Source organism: Trachypithecus francoisi, unplaced genomic scaffold (assembly GCF_009764315.1).
Source record: "Trachypithecus francoisi isolate TF-2019V2 unplaced genomic scaffold, Tfra_2.0 Lachesis_group12, whole genome shotgun sequence".
Taxonomy (NCBI): Eukaryota; Metazoa; Chordata; class Mammalia; order Primates; family Cercopithecidae; genus Trachypithecus; species Trachypithecus francoisi.
The window spans coordinates 7,503,482-7,523,698 of record NW_022681457.1 but is presented as its reverse complement, the minus strand read 5'-3'; the positions used below and the strand labels follow the sequence as shown (position 1 = coordinate 7,523,698).

The window sequence follows — 20,217 nt, the reverse complement described above, 5'->3', positions numbered from 1 at the left end:
AGCCTGACCAACATGGCAAAACCCCGTCTCTGCTAAAAATACAAACATTAGCTGGGCGTGGTGGTGGGTGCCTGTAATCCCAGCTACTCAGAAGGCCGAGGCAGGAGAATCGCTTGAACTTGGGAGGTGGAAGTTGCAGTGAGCCAAGATTGTGCCACTGCACTCCAGCCTGGGTGAGAGAGCGAGATACTGTCTCAAAAAAAAAAAAAACCACCAAAAGGACTGGGTTCAGAAAGCTTCTGGAAAGCCGAACATATGGAGGCTGACAGGAAGGTGAACGAGAACTCATCCAAGTGCTAAAAGGGTGGCACACCCCAACTCCAGGGGATAGACAATCCTATGTTTGAGACCCTTCCAGAACTCACCCTATGTATGTTTCCAACTGAGTGTTAATTTGTGTCCTTTGTTAAAAAAAAAAAATGCTTTTTGGTCGGTGCAGTGGCTTATGCCTGTAATCCCAGCACTTTGAGGGCTGAAGCGGGCGGATCACTTGAGGTTGGGAGTTTGAGACCAGCCTGGCCAACATGGTGAAACCCCATCTCTACTAAAAATATAAAAATTAGCTGGGTGTGGTGGTGGATGCCTGTAATCCCAATGACTTGCGAGGCTGAGGCACAAGAATTGCTTAAACCCGGTAGGCAGAGGTTGCAGTGAGCTGAGATCGCGCCCCTGCACTCCAGTCTCAGCAACAGACCGAGACTCTCTCAAAAAATATGTAAATACCTTTTGTAATAAACCTGTAACTTTAAATGTTTCTCTGAGCTCTGTGAATGGTTCTAGCATATTAATTGAACCTGAAGAGGAAGTCATTGGAAACCCAACTTGGAGCCAGTTCTGGGAGGTCTAGATTTGGGACCACTGTCTAAAGTGGGGGCAGTCTTGTGGATTCAATGCTCACCATGTGGGATTTGATGCTTGTATTAGTGCGTTTTCACACTGCTATAAAGACATACTCAAGACTGGGCAATTCCTGTAATCCTAGCACTTTGGGAGGCTGAGGCGGGCAGATCACGAGGTCAGGAGTTTGAGACCAGCCTGGCCAACATAGTGAAACCCCGTCTCTATTAAAAATACAAAAATTAACCAGGCATGATGGCGCACTCCTGTAGTCCCAGCTACTCGGGAGGCTGAGGCAGGAGAATCACTTGAACCCAGGAGGCAGAGACTGTGGTTAGCTGAAATTGCACTACTGCACCCCAGCCTGGATAACAGAGCGAGACTCTGTCCAAAAAAAAAAAGACTGGGTAATTTATAAAGAAAAGACGTTTAATTGACTCAGTTCCATGTGGCTGGGGAGGTCTCAGGAAACTTACGATCATGGTGAAAAGTAAAAGGGGAAGCAAGGCATGTCTTATATGGTGGCAGGAGAGAGGGAGAGTGAGAGAGGAAATGCCACACTCTGAAACCATCAGATCTCATGAGAACTCACTCACTATCACGAGAACAGCATGGCGGAAACCACCCCCATGATCTAACACCTCCTACCAGGTCCCTCCATGACAAGTGGGGATTACAGTTGGAGATGAGATTTGGGTGGGGACATAGAGCCAAACCCATATCAATGCTATCTCCAACTACATAATGTCAGAATTTATTGAAGTACATCCAGCACAATCCACTGCAGAACTGACTGCTTGCTCATTACAGGAGAAAATCCTACATATTTGATCAAAGAAATTTTCTGCATTTATTGTTGTTAGGTGTGAGACCAAACAGGTATCAAACACAGTTTGAGTTCTTCCTCTCAGACTTAAATAACAACTTACGGTGAGTCAATGTGTTGGTATTTCTGGGCTTAAGATGGTAACAACTTTAAAACAGTGTATTCTTGAGATATCAAAAACTCATGGTTGGGTATGGTGGCTCACACTTGTAATCTCAGCATTTTGGAAGGCTGAGATGGGACAGTTGTTTGAAGCCAGTTCAACACCAATGTATTGGCATAACCAACAATCCCAGGTACAGGGGAGGCTGAGCTGGGAAGAGCACTTTTGCCCTGGAAGTCAAGGATGCAGTGACCTAAACTGTACCAGTGCCATCTAGCCTGGGAGGCAGAATGAAACCCTGTCTCTAAAAAAATTACAAATGAGGCCAGGTGCAGTAGCTTACACCTGTAATCCCAGCACTTTGGGAGGCTGAGGTGGGTGAATCACCTGAGGTCAGGAGTTTGAGACCAGCCTGGCCAACATGGCAAAACCTCGTCTCTACTAAAAATACAAAAAGTTAGCTGGGTGTGGTGGCAGGTACCTGTAATCCCAGCTACTTGGGAGGCTGAGGAAGGAGAATTGCTTGAACCCGGGAGGCAGAGGTTGCAGTGAGCTGACATCGCGCCACTGCACTCCAGCCTGAGCAACGGAGCGAGACTGTATTAAAAAAAAAAATTAAAAATTAAATTCCCAATTTATACATTCTAATAAACTTAATTGACAAAAATATACTTTAATATCTAAATCAGATAAAGGAAAGGAAAAGAAATATTTATACTACCCAATCCAAAACTCCTAGAGTGTGTACAGGTGTTAGAGAAACTCCTAGGCAAAAAAAAAAGAAAGAGAAACGTCCTCAAAAATATATAAATCAATGGCTATTCCCTGATACAACATCCCCACACATATGAAACAAAGAAGACAAAGAGTAACATATGGAACCACTGACTAAATAGAAATGTCAAGTTCATTTAGTTTTAAGTTTTCTTCTTCTTTTTTTTCTGAGACAGGGTCTTACTCTGTAACTAAGGCTCAAGTGCAGTGACACAATCCTAGCCCACTGCTGCCTCGACCTCCTGGGCTCAGGTGATCCTCCCACCTCAGCCTCCTGAGTAGCTGGGACTGCAGGTGTGCACCACCACAGCCAGCTAATTTTCATATGTTTTGTAGAGACAAGGTCTTACAGTGTTACTCAGGATGGTCTCAAACTCCTGGGCTCAAGCAATCCACCTACCTCAGCCTCCCAAAGTGCTAGGATTACAGGTATGAGCCACCGTGCCCAGCCCCAAGTTCATTTCTAATATATGCAAAAGCCCAAAATAAAATCAGCAGTGGTTTTAAGACTACTGTCTTAAAGAGGCATCATTCCAGTGAGCTGTTCTCTCACAAGGACTCAGATATTCAATAAAGGATCCTTTTTTTTTTTTTTTTTTTTTTTTTTTTTGAGACGGAGTCTCACTCTGTCACCAGGCTGGAGTGCAGTGGCACAATCTTGGCTCACTGCAACCTCCACCTCCCGGGTTCAAGTGATTCTCCTGCCTCAGCCGCCCTAATAGCTGGGACCACAGGCACATACCACCATGCCCACCTAATTTTGTTTTATATTATTAGTAGAGATGGGGTGTCACCATATTGGCCAGGATGGTTTCAATCTCCTGACCTCCTGATCCGCCCGCCTCAGCCTCCCAAAGTGCTGGGATTACAGGCATGAGACACCGCCCCCGGGCCTAAAGGATCTTTCAGTCAACTGTCTTTCCCATTCTGCTGAGTAAAAATCTCAGAAGAGCCACCTACTCCTGCTACACACACCAGTCAAGTATGGACAAAGCACAACTGAAGAACGGCTAAGGAACCTTGTAAAAGAAGAAGAAATGCATATGTTGGTCTCTTCGTTGGTTTCTGACACAGAGCTCCTAACTTCTTGGGATGTTCTAGGTGAGAGGAACGTGATTTGTTCTAATGAGGCAACCTCTGTAGGTTCCCTGGACTGGGTTGACCATCAGAAAGACCAGGCCATGATTACAGGCATCAAAGTGTCAGCCCCATCCACTATCCTCTAGGAAGGGAAGAGGGGCTAGAGACTGAGTGAATATCAGTCATGCCTATGTGATGAAGCCTCCATAAAAAATCCCTGAACTAAGAGAATCACTTGAACCGGGAGGCGGAGATTGCAGTGAGCTGACATTGTGCCACTTCACTCTAGCCTGGGTGATAGGGCAAGACGCCGTCTCAAAATAAAAACCACCCCTGAACTTTGGGGTCATGAGCTCTTCCAAATGGTGACACACGCAGGTGCCTGGACGGTGGCGCACCCAGTGAATCTTCCCACATGCCTCCCCCTGTGCAACTCTTCATCCAGCTGTTCATCTGTATCCTTCAAAACACCCTTCAGTGTGAACCAATGAGCATAAGAATGTGTTTTACTGAGTTCTGTGAGCCACTCTCGCAAAGTAATCAAACCCAACAAGGGGCTTGAGGGAACCCCCAACCTGTAGCTGGTTGGTAAGAAGGAAAGATGACAACCTACTACCTGTGATTGGTGGCTGAGGTAGGGGACAGGTTTGGGAACTCAACCCTTTGCCTATGGGATCTGACTCTAATTCCAGATCGATAATATCAGAAAGGAATCACAGAAAACTATTAGATGGCCACTGAAAAACTGGTTGTTGGTGGGGAGAAATCTCCACCCATTGGGTTGACCAGAAGTGAGGTGCTCTCTGCTGAGTAGCATTTGAGAGTAGGAAAAACACTGGGTTTTCCCCATCCCCGCAAGACCTGAAGAGGCAAAGAGGGGCTGAGATGCCTTCATGCTATTTGTGAGCCCCACATACAAAAAACAGAGCCGCCAATGTTTTCTTACCTCCTGATTAGGTCTTCCTAGTATAGGATATTGTGTGGACCATACATAGGTCAAGGAGGCAGGTCTACGCATACCTCAGGTGTGATGTATAAACTTAGCATTAGATAAAATCATGACAGAAACAGAGACCACAGGGAAAATAGACCCCTCTGACACAGCCCTCCCTATGCCCTTCAGAATGATGGAATCAAAGAATTCTCATAAGCCATATGAGAGGGTGCTGTCCATCAGGATAAAGACTTTGCCTTTGACACAGCAAAAGAAATAATCAGCAGAGTAAACAGACAACCCATAAGAGTGGGAGAAAATCTTCACACACTATGTATCTGACAAAGGACTAATACCCAGAATCTACAAGGAACTCAAACAAATCAGCAAGAAAAAAACAAACACTCCTATCAAAAAGTGGGCTAAGGACATGAATAGACAGTTGTCAAAAGAAGATACAGAAATGACCAAGAAACAGATGAAGAAAGACTCAACATCACCAATTATCAGAGAAATGCAAATTAAAACTACAATGCAATACCATCTTACTCCTGCAAGAATGGCCGTAATACATAAATAATACATATTGGCGTGGATGTGATGAAAAGGGACCCCTTTACACTGCTGGCGGGAATGGAAACTAGCACAACCACTACGGAAACCAGTGTGGAGATTCCTTAAAGGTCTAAAAGTAGATCTATCATTTGATCCAGGAAAACCACTCCGGGTATCTACCCAGAGGAAAAGAAGTCATTATACAAAAGAGACACTTGCACACGCATGTTTATAGCAGCACAATTCACAAGTGCAAAAACAGAGAACCAGCTCAAATGCCCATCAACATGTGGATAAAGAAAATGTGGTGTACATATAATATGGAATACTACTCAGTCATAAAAAGGAAGGAAATAGGCCGGGCGCGGTGGCTCAAGCCTGTAATCCCAGCACTTTGGGAGGCCGAGACGGGCGGATCACGAGGTCAGGAGATCGAGACCATCCTGGCTAACACAGTGAAACCCCGTCTCTACTAAAAATACAAAACAAAAAACTAGCCGGGCGAGGTGGCAGGCGCCTGTAGTCCCAGCTACTAGGGAGGCTGAGGCAGGAGAATGGCGTAAACCCGGGAGGCGGAGCTTGCAGTGAGCTGAGATCCGGCCACTGCACTCCAGTCCGGCGACAGAGCGAGACTCCTCCTCAAAAAAAAAAAAAAAAAAAAAAGGAAGGAAATAATGGCATTTGCAGCAACCTGGACAGAATTGAAGACCATTATTCTAAGTGAACTAACTCAGGAATGGAAAACCAAACATTGTATGTTCTCACTCAAAAGTGGGAGTTAAACTAGGAGGATGCAAAGGTGTGAAATGATACAATGGACTTTGAGGTCTCAGGGAAAAGGGTGGGAGGTGAGGGATAAAAGACTATACATTGAATACAGTGTACAATGCTCGGGTGATGGGTGCACCAAAATCTCAGAAATCGCCACTAAAGAACTTATCCATGTAACCAAACACCACTTGTTCCCCAAAAACCTACTGAAATAAATAATGGTAATATGGCCAGGAGCAGTGGCTCATGCTTTAATCCCACACTTTAGGAGGCCAAGGTGGGTGGATCACTTGAGGCCAGGAGTTCAAGACCCTATTTCTACTAAAAATACAGAAAAAATTTAGCCAGGCTTGGTGGTGCATGCCTGTAATTCCAGCTACTTGGGAGGCTAAGGCACGAGAATGGCTCGAACCCAAGAGGCAGAGGTTGCAGTGAGCCAAGATCGTGCTACTGCATTCCAGCCTGGACGACAGAGCAAGACTCTGTCTCACAATAAAAAAAATTCATAAAAATAAATTAAAAAATTAAAAAAATTTAAAAATAACAATACCAGCTTGGGTAACAGAGTAAGATTCTGTCTCCAAAAAAAAAAAAAAAAAAAAAAAAAAAAAAACCCAAAAATCCAAGAAACCAAAAACAAAGAACAAATATGTAAGAGGGGGCCAAGAAAAGTTTCCCTCCTATGCCAGGCATGATGGGTCATGCCTACAATCCCAGCACTTTGGCAGGCCAGCTAGGAGGAATACTTGAGGCCAGGAGTTCGAGACAAGTCTGGGCAACATAGTGAGACCTCATCTTCACAAAACATTTTTAAAAATTAGTGAGGTGCACTGGCACGTGCGTATAGTCCCAGCGACTTGGCAGGCAGAGACAAGAAGATCATATGAGTCCAAAGACTGAGGGTACAGTGAGCCATGATCACACCACCACTACACTCCAGCCTAGGCAACAGAGCAAGAACTTGTCTCAAAAAAACAAAACAAAACAAACTCCAATCAGAACTCACAGGATTGAAACTTTTATTTTCCCAAAGAATTCTCCCACTTGCAGAGACCTCCCAAACAGATTCTCAAAGTGTGGTTCTGCAGGGTGCAGTGGCTCATGCTTATAATCCCACCACTTTGGGAAGCAGAAGAAGGAGGATCACTTGAATCCAGGAATTTGAGGCTATGAGTTGAGCCACAACTGCCACCCTGCCCTTCCAAACTCTTACCTGTGTTCACACCTTTGATGCATTCCCTGCCATCTGGATTGTTTGCTATTTTCACTTCACTCTGCAGATTCCGGGGATCTCTCCTTTGCTCCAACATGGAGATAACACTCAGGTCAGGAAGACAGATTCCTATTTATAAAAAGGAAAATAAAGAATAAATGTGTGTTGTGGCATCTCCAAAATCCAAGCCCCATGTCTAGGTAGGAGAGATGATACTATAAACGGATCAAGAATAGTATTTTGCCGGGCGTGGTGGCTCATGCCTGTAACCCCAGCACTTTGGGAGGCCAAGGCAGGCAGATCATGAGGTCAAGAGTTCAAGACCAGCCTGACCAACATGGTGAAACTCCGCCTCTACTAAAAATACAAAAATTAGCCAGGCGCGGTGACGTGCACCTGTAGTCCTAGCTACTCGGGAGATGGAGGCAGGAGAATCACTTGAACCCGGGAGGCGGAGGTTGCAGTGAGCCAAGAGCCTGCCACTCCACTCCAGCCTGGCAACCCAGCGAGACTCTGTCTCAAACAAACAAACATACAAAAAAAAGAACAGTATTTCACATAAATTCATCCACTGCTTCCTTCTGAATGCTGACGGAACATTGTAACATGCAGACATCGAGCTCTCTTGCAAGAACTAATGAACCATAAGCACAGGGGTGGATGACAGACAACTGGATATCTTAAGTCTGTCAGAAGGTTTGATGCATACTTAAGCCAATGATGAATCATGAAGGGGGCAGAATGTTTGAAGAAAGCAGTTAAGTCCAGAAAGCATTATAGAGCTTATTGTTTCTGAAAAATACAGCATTATAAAGCATTATGGAGGTTTTCATTTCTGAGTCATCAGGATTTTAATCTCGGTCAAGCAGTACATTGACTCCTAAGATGCTAAAGAGGCACATAACAAAATGCAAAAATACACCAGAGCAGATCCTGACTTCTGGAGGGACATTATCCTCACCTAGGAAGACCAGGTTCCTGTAGTTCTCCAACATCACTTCCCTGTATAAAGTCCTCTGAGCAGGGTCCAGGCATTTCCACTCCTCCTGAGAGAATTCGATGGCCACATCCCTGAATGTCAAGTGTCCCTAAAATGAAAAACACATTTCGCCAACAGGGTATCATCACAAAACGAGAAGACAGTGGTTAAGGACTGACTTGATTGAAGTGAATGTTTTGACAAATCCACATTAAGGTATTTTTTAGCTAGTTATGTGTTTCTAATTGTGTTTATTATACTCTCTATTAGAAGTTATGATATTCTTTAAATTAGTATAGATTTCTTTTTTTTTTTTTTTTTTGAGACAGAGTCTCGCTCTGTCGCCCAGGCTGGAGTGCAGTGGCTGGATAAGCTCCGCCTCCTGGGTTTACGCCATTCTCCTGCCTCAGCCTCCCAAGTAGCTGGGACTACAGGCGCCCGCCACCTCGCCCGGCTAGTTTTTTGTATTTTTTAGTAGAGACGGGGTTTCACCGTGTTAGCCAGGATGGTCTCGATCTCCTGACCTTGTGATCCGCCCGCCTCGGCCTCCCAAAGTGCTGGGATTACAGGCTTGAGCCACCGCGCCCGGCCCTAAATTAGTATAGATTTCTAATTTTGTGGACAATACAAGAAATACAAAAATTAACCCACAGTTATTTCTACAGAAGTGTCAGATACTACATATATATATTTTTCAGACAGAGTCTCACTTTGTTGCCCAGGCTGGAGTGCAGTGGCACAATCTTGGCTCACTGCAACATCTGCCTCCCAGGTTCAAGTGATTCTCCTGCCTAAGCCTCCAGAGTAGCTGGGACTACAGGCACCCACCACCATGCCCAACTAATTTTTGTATTTTTAGTAGAGACAGGGTTTCACTATGTTGGTGAGGCTGGTCTCGAACTCCTGACCTCAAGCAATCCACCCACCTCGGCCTCTCAAAGTGCTGGGATTACAAGTATGAGCCACCAAGCACAGCCAGGATGAAGCTTTTGAACACTTCCCATGTGATAGGAACTATTTTAAATGTTTTTGTTTTTTTAGACGGTGTCCCGCTCTGTCACCCAGGCTGGAGTGCAGTGGCGAGATCTCGGCTCAGTGAAAGCTCCGCCCCCTGGGTTCACGCCATTCTCCTACCTCAGCCTCCCGAGTAGCTGGGAGTACAGGTGCCCGCCACCATGACTGGCTAATTTTTTGTATTTTTAGTAGAGATGGGGTTTCACTGTGTTAGCCAGGATGGTCTCGATCTCCTGACCTTGTGATCCACCTGCCTTGGCCTCCCAAAGTGCTGGGATTACAGGCGTGAGTCACCTCACCTGGCATATTCTAAATGTTTTACATGTACTAACTGCTATTACAACAAAAGCCCATGAAAGAACAATCTGTTCCCATCCTACTGAAGAGACAACTCTTTCACAGACATGCTAAGAAACTTGCCCCAGGTGTGAAGGCTAAAAATGACAGAGTAAGCACCAGATCCAGGTGTCTGGGCATTAGAATCAAACTTTAAGAATTAGGCCAGGCACAGTGGCTCACTCCTGTAATCCCAGCACTTTGGGAGGCCAAGGCAGGTGGATCATTTGAAGCCAGGAGTTGAAGACCATCCTAGCCAACATGGTGAAACCCCGTCTCTACCAAAAATAACAAAAGTTAGCTGGGCGTGGCACCTGTAATCCCAGGTACTCGGGAGGCTAAGGCAGGAGGATCGCTTGAACTCAGAAGGCGGAGGTTGCAGTGACCTGAGATGGTGCCACTGCACTCCAGCCTGGGTGACGAAGAGAGACTCCGTCTCAAAAAAAGAAAAAAAAAAGATCAAACAATAAAGTAACAGATCAGCATCAAAAGTAAATTGACAGACAATGACCTAATTGAGTACAGTTAAAACAAGTTCCGGGATTAAAATCAAGAAACTGTCGCACATGTATCCCCATAATAGGTTACTATCCTTACAGCCATCGACTCATTATCATAACAGTGTAGAACAATTTTAAGGTCATGAAAATATATAAGATGTAATTTCAACTGTTAAAAGATATAAGATGTATATAAACTGATGATGTGCCTTTGATAAAAACAACAGACTTACTCATCTGTGCACTCATGCACACACATCACATACACTTATTCATATACATATATACACTCACACACATATACTCTAGTAAACATATACATGACACCTGAAAGAGTTGTCTCTCAATGACCTCTTTTTTAGATATTTGTCTTTTTGTTTGTTTTTTAAGGTGTCCAGGTTGCAGTGCAGTGGCTTATTCATGGCACACTACAGCCTTGAACTCCTAGCCTCAAATGATAACCCTCTCCGAGTAACTAGAATGACAGGTGTGCACCATTGTGCCTGGCTGTCAGCGTTATTTTTACTAATGTGCATTTCAGCATGTTTGCAACAATAAAAATGTATAAACTGCTCAATTCAGTTTATAAACATTATTGTATATTAAACTATTTCAAAAAGTTAGACCGTGTAAAAACACAGAAACTTGAATTCCAATCTCTATTAAATACCCACACTGAAAAATATGTTTCAAAAATTGAGAAGGGGGTCTCACTATGTTGTCCAGAGTGGTCTCAAACTCTTGTGCTCAAGGAATTCTCCAGCCTGAGCCTCTGGAGAAGATGGAATTCCAGCCCTGGCCCATAAATATTAGGTTGGTGCAAAAGTGATCGCGGTTTTGCCATTCCTTTTGCACTAACCTAAACATAATTTTGTACACTAAATATTTAAATGTTAGCAAAAGCCCAAGGGAGACTGAAACATCACAATCAGCAGTAAACATCAGTTAGATTTCTTCTCATTTAAGGCACAGAAAAGGGGGCAGGCCTGTGAAAAGAGAGCCAGGCTTGGGGGACCGAAAAGACTTGGATCCATCTCGCGGGTGAGAACCTGACGCCGCGCGGGGCGTGTCTAGAGGTCACTGACGGATCTGAAGCGGAAAAACTCTGCGATAGGAGCTGTCTACATGGCCCTATGGTGAAAGACCGAGGACAGAACCAGCCTCCGAGCAATTTTAACACTCAGGGAAGCGACCGCCGGACTCTCATTAGAACGTCTGAGTTTACTCGGGGTGGAGGGACCGGTACCGAGATTTCACGGTCTGTGTGACCCCTGAGATGCCGGGTACAGAAGCGCAGGGGACTCAGCATCCCAGATTTAATCTAAACAAAGGGAAACTCACACGCCGCAGCATGACTGTCACTCCAAATAATCTGCTTCCGGGTCTTCAGGAAACTGCGCGCGCAACTGAGAGGCCAGGCCGGGGTGGAATTGGGCGGGGCCTGCGCTTCCCTCCGGCTAGCTCCTAGCTCCTGTCGTTTTGGAGGCGAGTCATGCCTTGGTGACTGAAGCAGCTCAGCTATCTGGAAACAGTGCCTCCGCAGAGGCAAAGTCTGTTGATGATTAGATCCACGAAAATTCCTGCTATTAAAATTATTTTAAAACGACCCCCGTAGGGGCGCTCGCATGTGGTCCTAGATACCCGGATGCTGAGGCAGGAGGCTCTCTTGGAGCCCATGTATGTGGTGGAGGCTACAGGGAGCCGAGGTCGGGCCGCTGCACGGGCGGCTGAGAGAAACCTTGCGCCTAATAAATAAATGAATACATAATCATACATAAATAAATTGGAAATAAATAAATATAAATGAATAATAAACGGTAGTTTTTAGAATTTTAAAGCTCTGGAATTGTTTGTGAAGGGGATGCAAATTAAAATTTGAAATGCAAAACCCTTCCAGGGCGGAATGTGTAATTTCCTTTTTTTTTTTTTTTGAGACAGAGTTTCGCTCTTTTGCCCAGGCTGAAGTGGCGCGATCTTGGCTCACTGCAACCTCCGCCCCCCCGGGTTCAATCGATTATCCTGCCTCTCAGCCTCCTGAGTAGCTGGGATTACAGGCTCCCGCCACCACGCCGGGCTGTCTTGTATTTTTAATAGAGACGGGGTTTTTCCATGTTGGCCAGGCTGGTCTTGAACTCCTGACCTCCTGATCCGCCCGCCTCGGCCTCCCAAAATGCTGTGATTACAGGCGTGAGCCACTGCACCTGGCCAAGTGTTTTCTTTTTCATATTTATATTAATCTTAGTGTATACCTGCCATTGTCTTATGGACATACTCATGTCACAACTTTTTTTTTGAGACGGTCTCCCTCTGTCGCCCAGGCTGAAGTGCAGTAGCACAATCACAGCTCACTAACTGCAGCCTCGACCTCCTGGAATCAAGTGATCCTCCCACCTCAGCCTCCCAAGTAGCTGGGACTACAGGTGCATGCCACCATGCCCAGTCTCATGTCACAAAATTTTGTCTCCAAACAGCACCCTCATTTATTTGTCCCCTAAAGTTTTTAGCAGAGCAAAACAGAGAAGAAATGTATTACACATAGAATTTGGAGGCAATGTAGAAAAAAAATGTGAAAATATATATGTATACAAAAAATATAATTTTATTACAATTGAAAATGAACCCTGGAATATATTGCATAATACCATAATCTGAAAATGACATATCCATAGCTTTTGGAAAAATGCTCTTGTAGTAAAATTATATTTATCATATAATAAATATGACAAAATTGTTATTGTGTAATACGTTACAAAATTATGTCATATTTATTGTAGATATTATGAAATTATATGGTGTTATATTTATTATAAACACTTCCCCACAATAATTTTCATTGAACTACTGTAAAAAAAAAAACAAAAACAAAAACCTTAGGCAATTTTACTAAACTCTATTTCACAAGCATTTTCTTTTCTTTTTTTTTTTTTTTGAGATGGAGTCTTGCTCTGTCGCCCAGGCTGGAGTGCAGTGGCCCGATCTCAGCTCACTGCAAGCTCTGCCTCCCGGGTTTACGCCATTCTCCTGCCTCAGCCTCCCGAGTAGCTGGGACTACAGGCGCCCGCTACCTCGCCCACCTAGTTTTTTGTATTTTTCAGTAGAAACGGGGTTTCACCGTGTTAGCCAGCATGATCTCGATCTCCTGACCTCGTGATCCGCCCGTCTCGGCCTCCCAAAGTGCTGGGATTACAGGCTTGAGCCACCGCGCCCGGCCTTCACAACCATTTTCAACAATCATATTGTGCAATGAGATCTGTATCTGTATCCATAAAAGGAATATAGTAAGATATTACCATGAAGAAAACTGGGGGTCTTTCCTAACCAAGATGGCAGGAGTTTCCAGAGGAAGCACTCAGTGTTGTACTAGAGTTGACTGCATTTTGTGATGTCGGAACACTAACGCCTTTTACACCTCTGCACTCCCTCTTCCTATTCTGCCCATCTGGTCAACTGATAATAAAGCCTCAGTGCTCACTCCTTTGGAACCAACTGGAAGTTCAAACCACAAGGGGGTACCCCCGCCCCAGCCCTACCCTTTAGCAATCATGACACCCCAAGCCCATCACCTATCCCAGTTCTCTGAAGCTACTTTTGGACCAGCTGGAAAAGTACACCCTGCTTTCCCCCACAAAGCCTCATTATATAATAAAACACTCTCAAACCATATCAGTGTATGGGATCATCATTCTCAAGATCCAAGCCAAACCTTAGGGGGACTTCAAACAAGTTCAGGAAAAGTAGTCAAAAATTCAAATTACCAAAAAAGTTGTGACCATGACTATATGAAGTTTCTAGTTAATGTACCAAAACAAAATTTCCTGTGTGCTTGGACTTAAAAGAAAATGGATGGCCGGGCGCGGTGGCTCAAGCCTGTAATCCCAGCACTTTGGGAGGCTTTTTTACAAAAGCCTCTTTTTACAAAAGAAAAGGGAGGCCTTTTCTTTTGTAAAAAAGAAAAGGGAAAGAGATGGGTGGATCACGAGGTCAGGAGATCAAGACCATCCTGGCTAACACGGTGAAACCCCGTCTCTACTAAAAATACAAAAAACTAGCCGGGCGAGGTGGCGGGCGCCTGTAGTCCCAGCTACTCAGGAGGCTGAGGCAGGAGAATCGCGTGAACCCGGGAGGCGGAGCTTGCAGTGAGCTGAGATCCGGCCACTGCACTCCAGCCTGGGCGACAGAGCAAGACTCCATCTAGGAAAAAAAAAAAAAAAAAAAAAAGAATATGGATGAACATTAATGTTTTCAAATGGTGTCACTGAACACTACAAGTACAAAAAGAAATTGTTACAGTATTGTTTGTTTTTGAGACAGAGCCTTGCTCTGTCGCCAGGCTGGAGTGCAGTGGTGCAATCTCAGTTCACTGCAACCTCTGCCTCCCAGGTTCAAGTGATTCTCCTGCCTCAGCCTCCCAAGTAGCTAGGATTACAGGTGCACACCACCATGCCCAGCTAATTTTTTTTTTTTTTTTGTATTTTTAGTAGAGATGGGGTATCACCATGTTGGCCAGGATGGTCTTGATCTGCTGACCTCATGATCCGCCCAACTCAGCCTCTCAAAGTGGTGAGATTACAGGCGTGAGCCACCACACCCGACCATGTTACAGTATTTTTACCTTCAACCCATACTTTCTTTAAAATTTTTATTTTTTTTGAGACAGAGTTTCGCTCTTGTTGCCCAGGCTGGAGTGCAATGGCACGATCTCGTCTCACTGCAACCTCCGCCTCCCAGGTTCAAGTGATTCTCCTGCCTCAGACTCCCAAGTCGCTGGGATTACAGGCATGTGCCACCACACCCGGCTAATTTTGTATTTTTAGTAGAGACAGGGTTTCTCCATGTTGGTCAGGCTAGTCTCAAACTCCCGATCTCAGGTAATCCACCTGCCTCGGCCTCCCAAAGTGCTGGGATTATAGGCGTGAGCCACCGCGCCCGGCCCACTTTCTATTTCCTAATATTTGTCATATTACTATTTATTTTTGCTGCATGAAAATGAAGGTACATGCCATAGGTCTTATTTGGCACACAAGAAAGAGGCATATAGAAACATAATACAGGGCATACTCATTAACAGTGATGCACATTTGAGGGTGTACAAGGCTGACACTGCACTGCTATTCACAAAGTGATTTTGACTTTACCCACATAAGCATCCTTCACCAGAGTACACAGAGACTAACTCAAGTACCAAGTGTAATTACTCAAAATCATACTTACCTAAGTATATGCACCCAAAAGCGTATGTTGTTTTGTCTCTCTCTCTCTCACACACACAATTGTTCTGGCTGCTTCAACCTTAAAATCCTAATGGGACATTATTCTCTACTATCAAGTATCCTCCTGAGGTAAGATTAAACAATGTTGGTAGAAAGGATGTGATTCATTCCCACTAAGAAAAATTTAAACAAGGCCAAGGCGCTGTGGCTCACACCTGTAATCCCAGCACTTTGGGAGGCCAAGGCCAGTGGATCACTTGAGGTCAAGAGTTTGAGACCAGCCTGGCCAACATGGGGAAACCCCGTCTCTACTAAAAATACAAAAATTAGTTGGGCAGTAGTGGCACATGCCTGTAATCCCAGCTACTGAGGAGGCTGAGGCGGGAGAATCGCTTGAACCCGGGAGGCAGAGGTTGCAGTGAGTCAAGATTGTGCCACTGCACTCCAGCCTCGGTGATACAGCGAGACTTGGTCTAAAAAAAAAAAAAGAAAAGGGAAAGAAAAGAAAAAAAAAAAACTTTAAACTTTGTTACTTAAAACATGAGAAGTATGTACGTACATTCTAAATCAACCAAAGAGTTACAAATTATAGTGCCAGCAGTTAAATGTGAATCCTACTTAAGGATATGCTATACTGGTAGTTTTAATTAAATTCTCTATTCTGATATACTCTTCTCTATCGATTATTTGTGTGTGTGTGTGTGTGTATATATATATGTTATTAACTTTACATTTGTAAGGTTTCCTTTCAACATGGATCAAGAGATGGGTGACAAGGCTTGAAGGCAAACTAAATTCTTTGCCACATTTATGATATTTGTAAGGTTTTTCTCCCGAGTCCTCCAACGTTGTGCTAGGTGTGAACTGTAACTAAAGACTCTGCCACATTCATTGCATCTGTAAGGTACGCAGTGAATTCTCTCCAGCATGAATTTTCCGATGGCGTGAAAGGTGTGGATTTTGATTGAAGACCTTGCCACAGGCATTACACCTGAAAGGTCTCTCTCCAGTATGAATTCTTTGATGGTTGGTTAGGTATAATTTGCGCCCAAAGACTTTGTCACATTCATTACATTTGTAAGGTTTCTCCCCAGTATGGGTTAGAAGATGGGCCATAAGGCCCGGACGCTTGCGAAACGCTCTTCCACATTCGTTACATTTGTAGGGCTTCTCTGTACTATGAATTATTTGATGCCGTGCAAGGTAGGAAAGCAGACTAAAGACCTTGCCACATTCATTACATTTGTAAGGTTTTTCTGCCGTGTGACTTCTCTGATGATTGGTTAGAGAAAATTTGTGTCTGAAGTTCTTGCCACACTCATTACATTTGTAAGGTTTCTCTCCAGTGTGGATTACAAGATGGGTAGTAAGCCCTGAACACTCTCTAAATGCTTTGCCACATTCGTTACATTTGTGAGGCTTCTCTCCAGTATGAATTCTTTGATGTCGTGCAAGGTTTGAATTGCGATTAAACACCTTGTCACATTCACTACATTTGTAAGGCTTCTGTCCAGTATGAATCCTCCAGTGTTCTACCAGATGTGAATTGCGACTGAAGACCTTGCCACATTCAGTACATTTGTAAGGTTTCTCTGCAGTATGGATTACTTGATGGTTAATAAGGCTTGCAGGGACTCTAAAAACTTCACCATCTTCACTACATTCATAAGATTTTCCTCTAATGTATGCTTTCTCTTCTTGTGGGAGTAATGGGAAATCAATAAAATCATTCCTATATTTATTAAAAATGTGTGTCGTGAAACTAGAAGAAATTTTTTGAAGTGGTGAAACTGAGGAACAATGGTTTGTAAACTTTTCAACTTGATTACTTCTATAAATTTTCCTTCCAGCTTGAAACAGCTGCAATTCAGACAGATGTGACTCAAGGGTAAATCCAAGTTGATTTTTAATAGGCTTGTTTTCTGCATTGCTTCCCAATATACAGCTCCTCCCTAGAAAAGAAGAAAGAGTAGAACATGAACCCATGATTCTGGCATGTTTACAGTCTGGTACAGGGACTAGAATCTGCCTCACCCAACTCAGACATTGGAAGAAGTATCAGCACACTTTGTATGTCACATTGTGAGAGCTGAAAACACAAGGGGTGATGTGATGCATTGGAGCAGTGGGGAATCTGCAAGACTCGGGAGGATTATGGGTGACTTTGAGAAAGATTAAGGGCAGAGAAAATAGAACAGAAACTGAAAGCTTCTCAGAAAAAGGAGGGATGAGTCTCTTAGAGCAAATAAGACATTTAAGAGCAGTTGTATAGACATTAGTAATAGTATAATATATGCATAAAGCTCTTGTGCTGGGGACCCTCCCAGACCTGACCCTGTGATCTTTCCATCTGTTAATTTATCCTTCTCTATCTCCTTAGAATAAGGTCTTGCTCTGTGTTACCCAGGCTGCAGTGCAGTGGCGTGATCACAGCTCACTGCAGCCTTAAACTCCTGGGCTCAAGCATCCTCCTGCCTAGCTGGGACTAAAAGGTATGCACTACCATGCCTGGCTAATTTTTAAATTTTTTGTAGAAATAAGGTCTCCTTATGTTGCTGGTCTCAAACTCCTGGGATCAAGCAATCCGCCCACCTCAGCCTCAAAAAATTATTGGGTTACAGATGTGAGCCACCACGCCGGGCCTGGATCCTTTAAAATACTCTGTATAATAAACCCTGTAAATGTTAAGTATGTATTACCATGAGTTCTGTGAACCACTCTAGCAAATTCATCAAACCCAAAGAGGGAGCAATGGGAACCCCAACTTTTGAAGCTGGTTGGTCGAAAGTTGCAGAGGCCTGGACTTATGAGCAGTGTCTGAAAGGGGGCAGTATTGGAGACTGAGCCCTCAACCTGTGGGATGTGATGCGCTCTCCAGGTACACAGCATCAGAATCGAATCCAAGGAAACCCAGTGAGTATCCGCTGCAGAACTGACTGCTTATTGGTGGAAGAAAACGCACATTCGGTCACATACGTTTTCTGTGTTTATTGTTGTGTGGTGCAAGACCAGACAGAAGAAGATATGGTTTGAGTTTTGCCCCTCAGTCTTAAATAACAAATTATGGCAAGTCAATGCAATGGTATTTCTGAGATTCAGATGGCAATCACTTTAAAAGAGCATATTCTTAAGATATGAAAAATGTCCATATTATACACTGTAACAAATTTAATTGGCAAAAGTGCTGTTTAATAGTAGCTACTAAGTCAGGTAAAACAAAGGAAAACAAATATTTAAACTCCCATTCAGACATTTCTGGAGTGTCTATAGATTTTAGAGAATCTCCTGCTGAGGCATATCCTGTGCCATAAAAAAAAAAAAACACACACTCAAAAATATATAAACCAATGGCCATTCCCTGATACTATAGCCCCACAGATACAAAATAATAAACACAAAGAGTATTCTATGAAATATGGAACTGCTGATTAAATATACAAAAACCAAGTTGATTTATAATACATGGAAAGGTACAAGATGAAAGTAACAGTGGTTTGAACAAATGACGGTAGTGTTAAAACCACAGGCATCATCTGGTGGCTATTTTGTGCCATGCTCCCCACGAGGATCTAGGGATCCAACACGGGGTCTTTCTGTGGACTGTCTTTCCCACTCAGCGGAGTAACCATCTCAGAAGAGCCACCTACTCCCCTGTGACACACACGAGTAAAGTGTGGATGAAGCACAGCTGAAGAATGGCTGAGGGGCCTGTGGAATAAGAAGAAATGCATACATTGGTCTATTCCCCGGTTGCTGACACAGAGCTCCAAAGACCTTGGGATGTCCTGGGTGGTGTGAGTGTGATCTGCTCTAATGAGGCAACTTTTGTGGGTTCCTGGATGGGGCTGATCACCAGAAAGACCAGGCCATACTTAGAAGCATGAAACTGTCAGCCTCACCCACTATCTTCTAGGAGAGGGGCTGGAGATTGAGTTAATATCAATCACGCCTATGTGATGAAGCCTCCATAAAGATCCCTGAACTATGGGGTTATGAGCTTCCAAATGCTGAAGACATGCAGGTGCCTGGAGGGTGGCACACTTCCCATGTGCCTTGCCCTGTGAATCTCCTCATCTGGCTGTCCATCTGTATCCTTAGAAACATCCTTCATCATGAACCAATGAACCTAACGAAGTGTTTCACTGAGTTCTGTGAGCCACCCTAGCAAAGTAATCAACCCAAGAAGGGGATTGAGGGAACCCAACTTACAGCTGGTTGGTCAGACGGAAAGGTGACAACCTACTACTAGCAAGTGGTGGCTGAGGTGGGCGACTCTTAGCCTGTGGGATCTGATTCTAACTCCAGGTAGATAGTGTTAGAAACGAATTATAGAAAACCCAGTAAAGATCCAGTGAAAAATTATTTGTTGGCCGGGCGCGGTGGCTCAAGCCTGTAATCCCAGCACTTTGGGAGGCCGAGACGGGTGGATCGCGAGGTCAGGAGATCGAGACCAGCCTAGCTAACATGGCAAAACCCCGTCTCTACTAAAAAATACAAAAAACTAGCCGGGCGAGGTGGCGGGCGCCTGTAGTCCCAGCTACTTGGGAGGCTGAGGCAGGAGAGTGGCGTAAACCCGGGAGGCGGAGCTTGCAGTGAGCTCAGATCCGGCCACTGCACTCCAGCCTGGGCGACAGAGCGAGACTCCGTCTCAAAAAAAGAAAAAGAAAGAAAAATTATTTGTTGACGGGGAGAAATCCCCACATATTTTGGTGACCAGAAGTGAAATGTTCTGTGCTGAGTGGCATGTGAGAATAGGAAAATCACTGGCTTTTTCCCATCTCAAACAGACCTGAACAGGCAGAGGGGGCTAGAGGCACCTGTAGTTTCCAGGACCCAGATGCAAAAAAGAGTAGCTTGTGTTTTCCCATTTCCTGATTACGTCTTTCCAGTACAGGAAATGGGGTGGACCACGAATAGGTCAAGGGGGTAGGTCTATGAAGACCTCAGCTTGGACCTATAGGGACAGAAACTGAGCATCAGATGGAATCAAGCACAGAAAGAAAGACCACAGGCGAAAGAGACCCGTGGCAGCAATGCTCCCTGTGTTCTTCAGAATCATGGAACAAAAGTTCATAGAAGCCACAT

The 20,217-nt window shown here is 44.3% G+C and overlaps 1 protein-coding gene across 8 annotated transcripts in view; it reads right to left on the bottom strand.

The window, feature by feature from the left end:
- LOC117093599 (zinc finger protein 610) overlaps positions 1-20,217 on the bottom strand; it is a 183,231-nt gene that overhangs the window by 137,441 nt on the left and 25,573 nt on the right. For 3 of the 8 annotated variants that reach the window (XM_033228917.1, XM_033228918.1, XM_033228919.1), the window contains one exon: positions 15,640-17,084. The exons of 3 other annotated variants lie outside the window; for them this stretch is intronic. In XM_033228917.1, the coding sequence (XP_033084808.1) occupies positions 16,021-17,084 (1,064 nt within the window). In that variant the 3' untranslated portion in view covers positions 15,640-16,020. Of the gene's footprint in view, positions 1-7,093; positions 7,223-8,054; positions 8,182-11,263; positions 11,765-15,639; positions 17,085-20,217 lie in introns of those variants that run through there. 2 more of the 8 variants (XM_033228916.1, XM_033228914.1) reach the window with 2 other exon arrangements.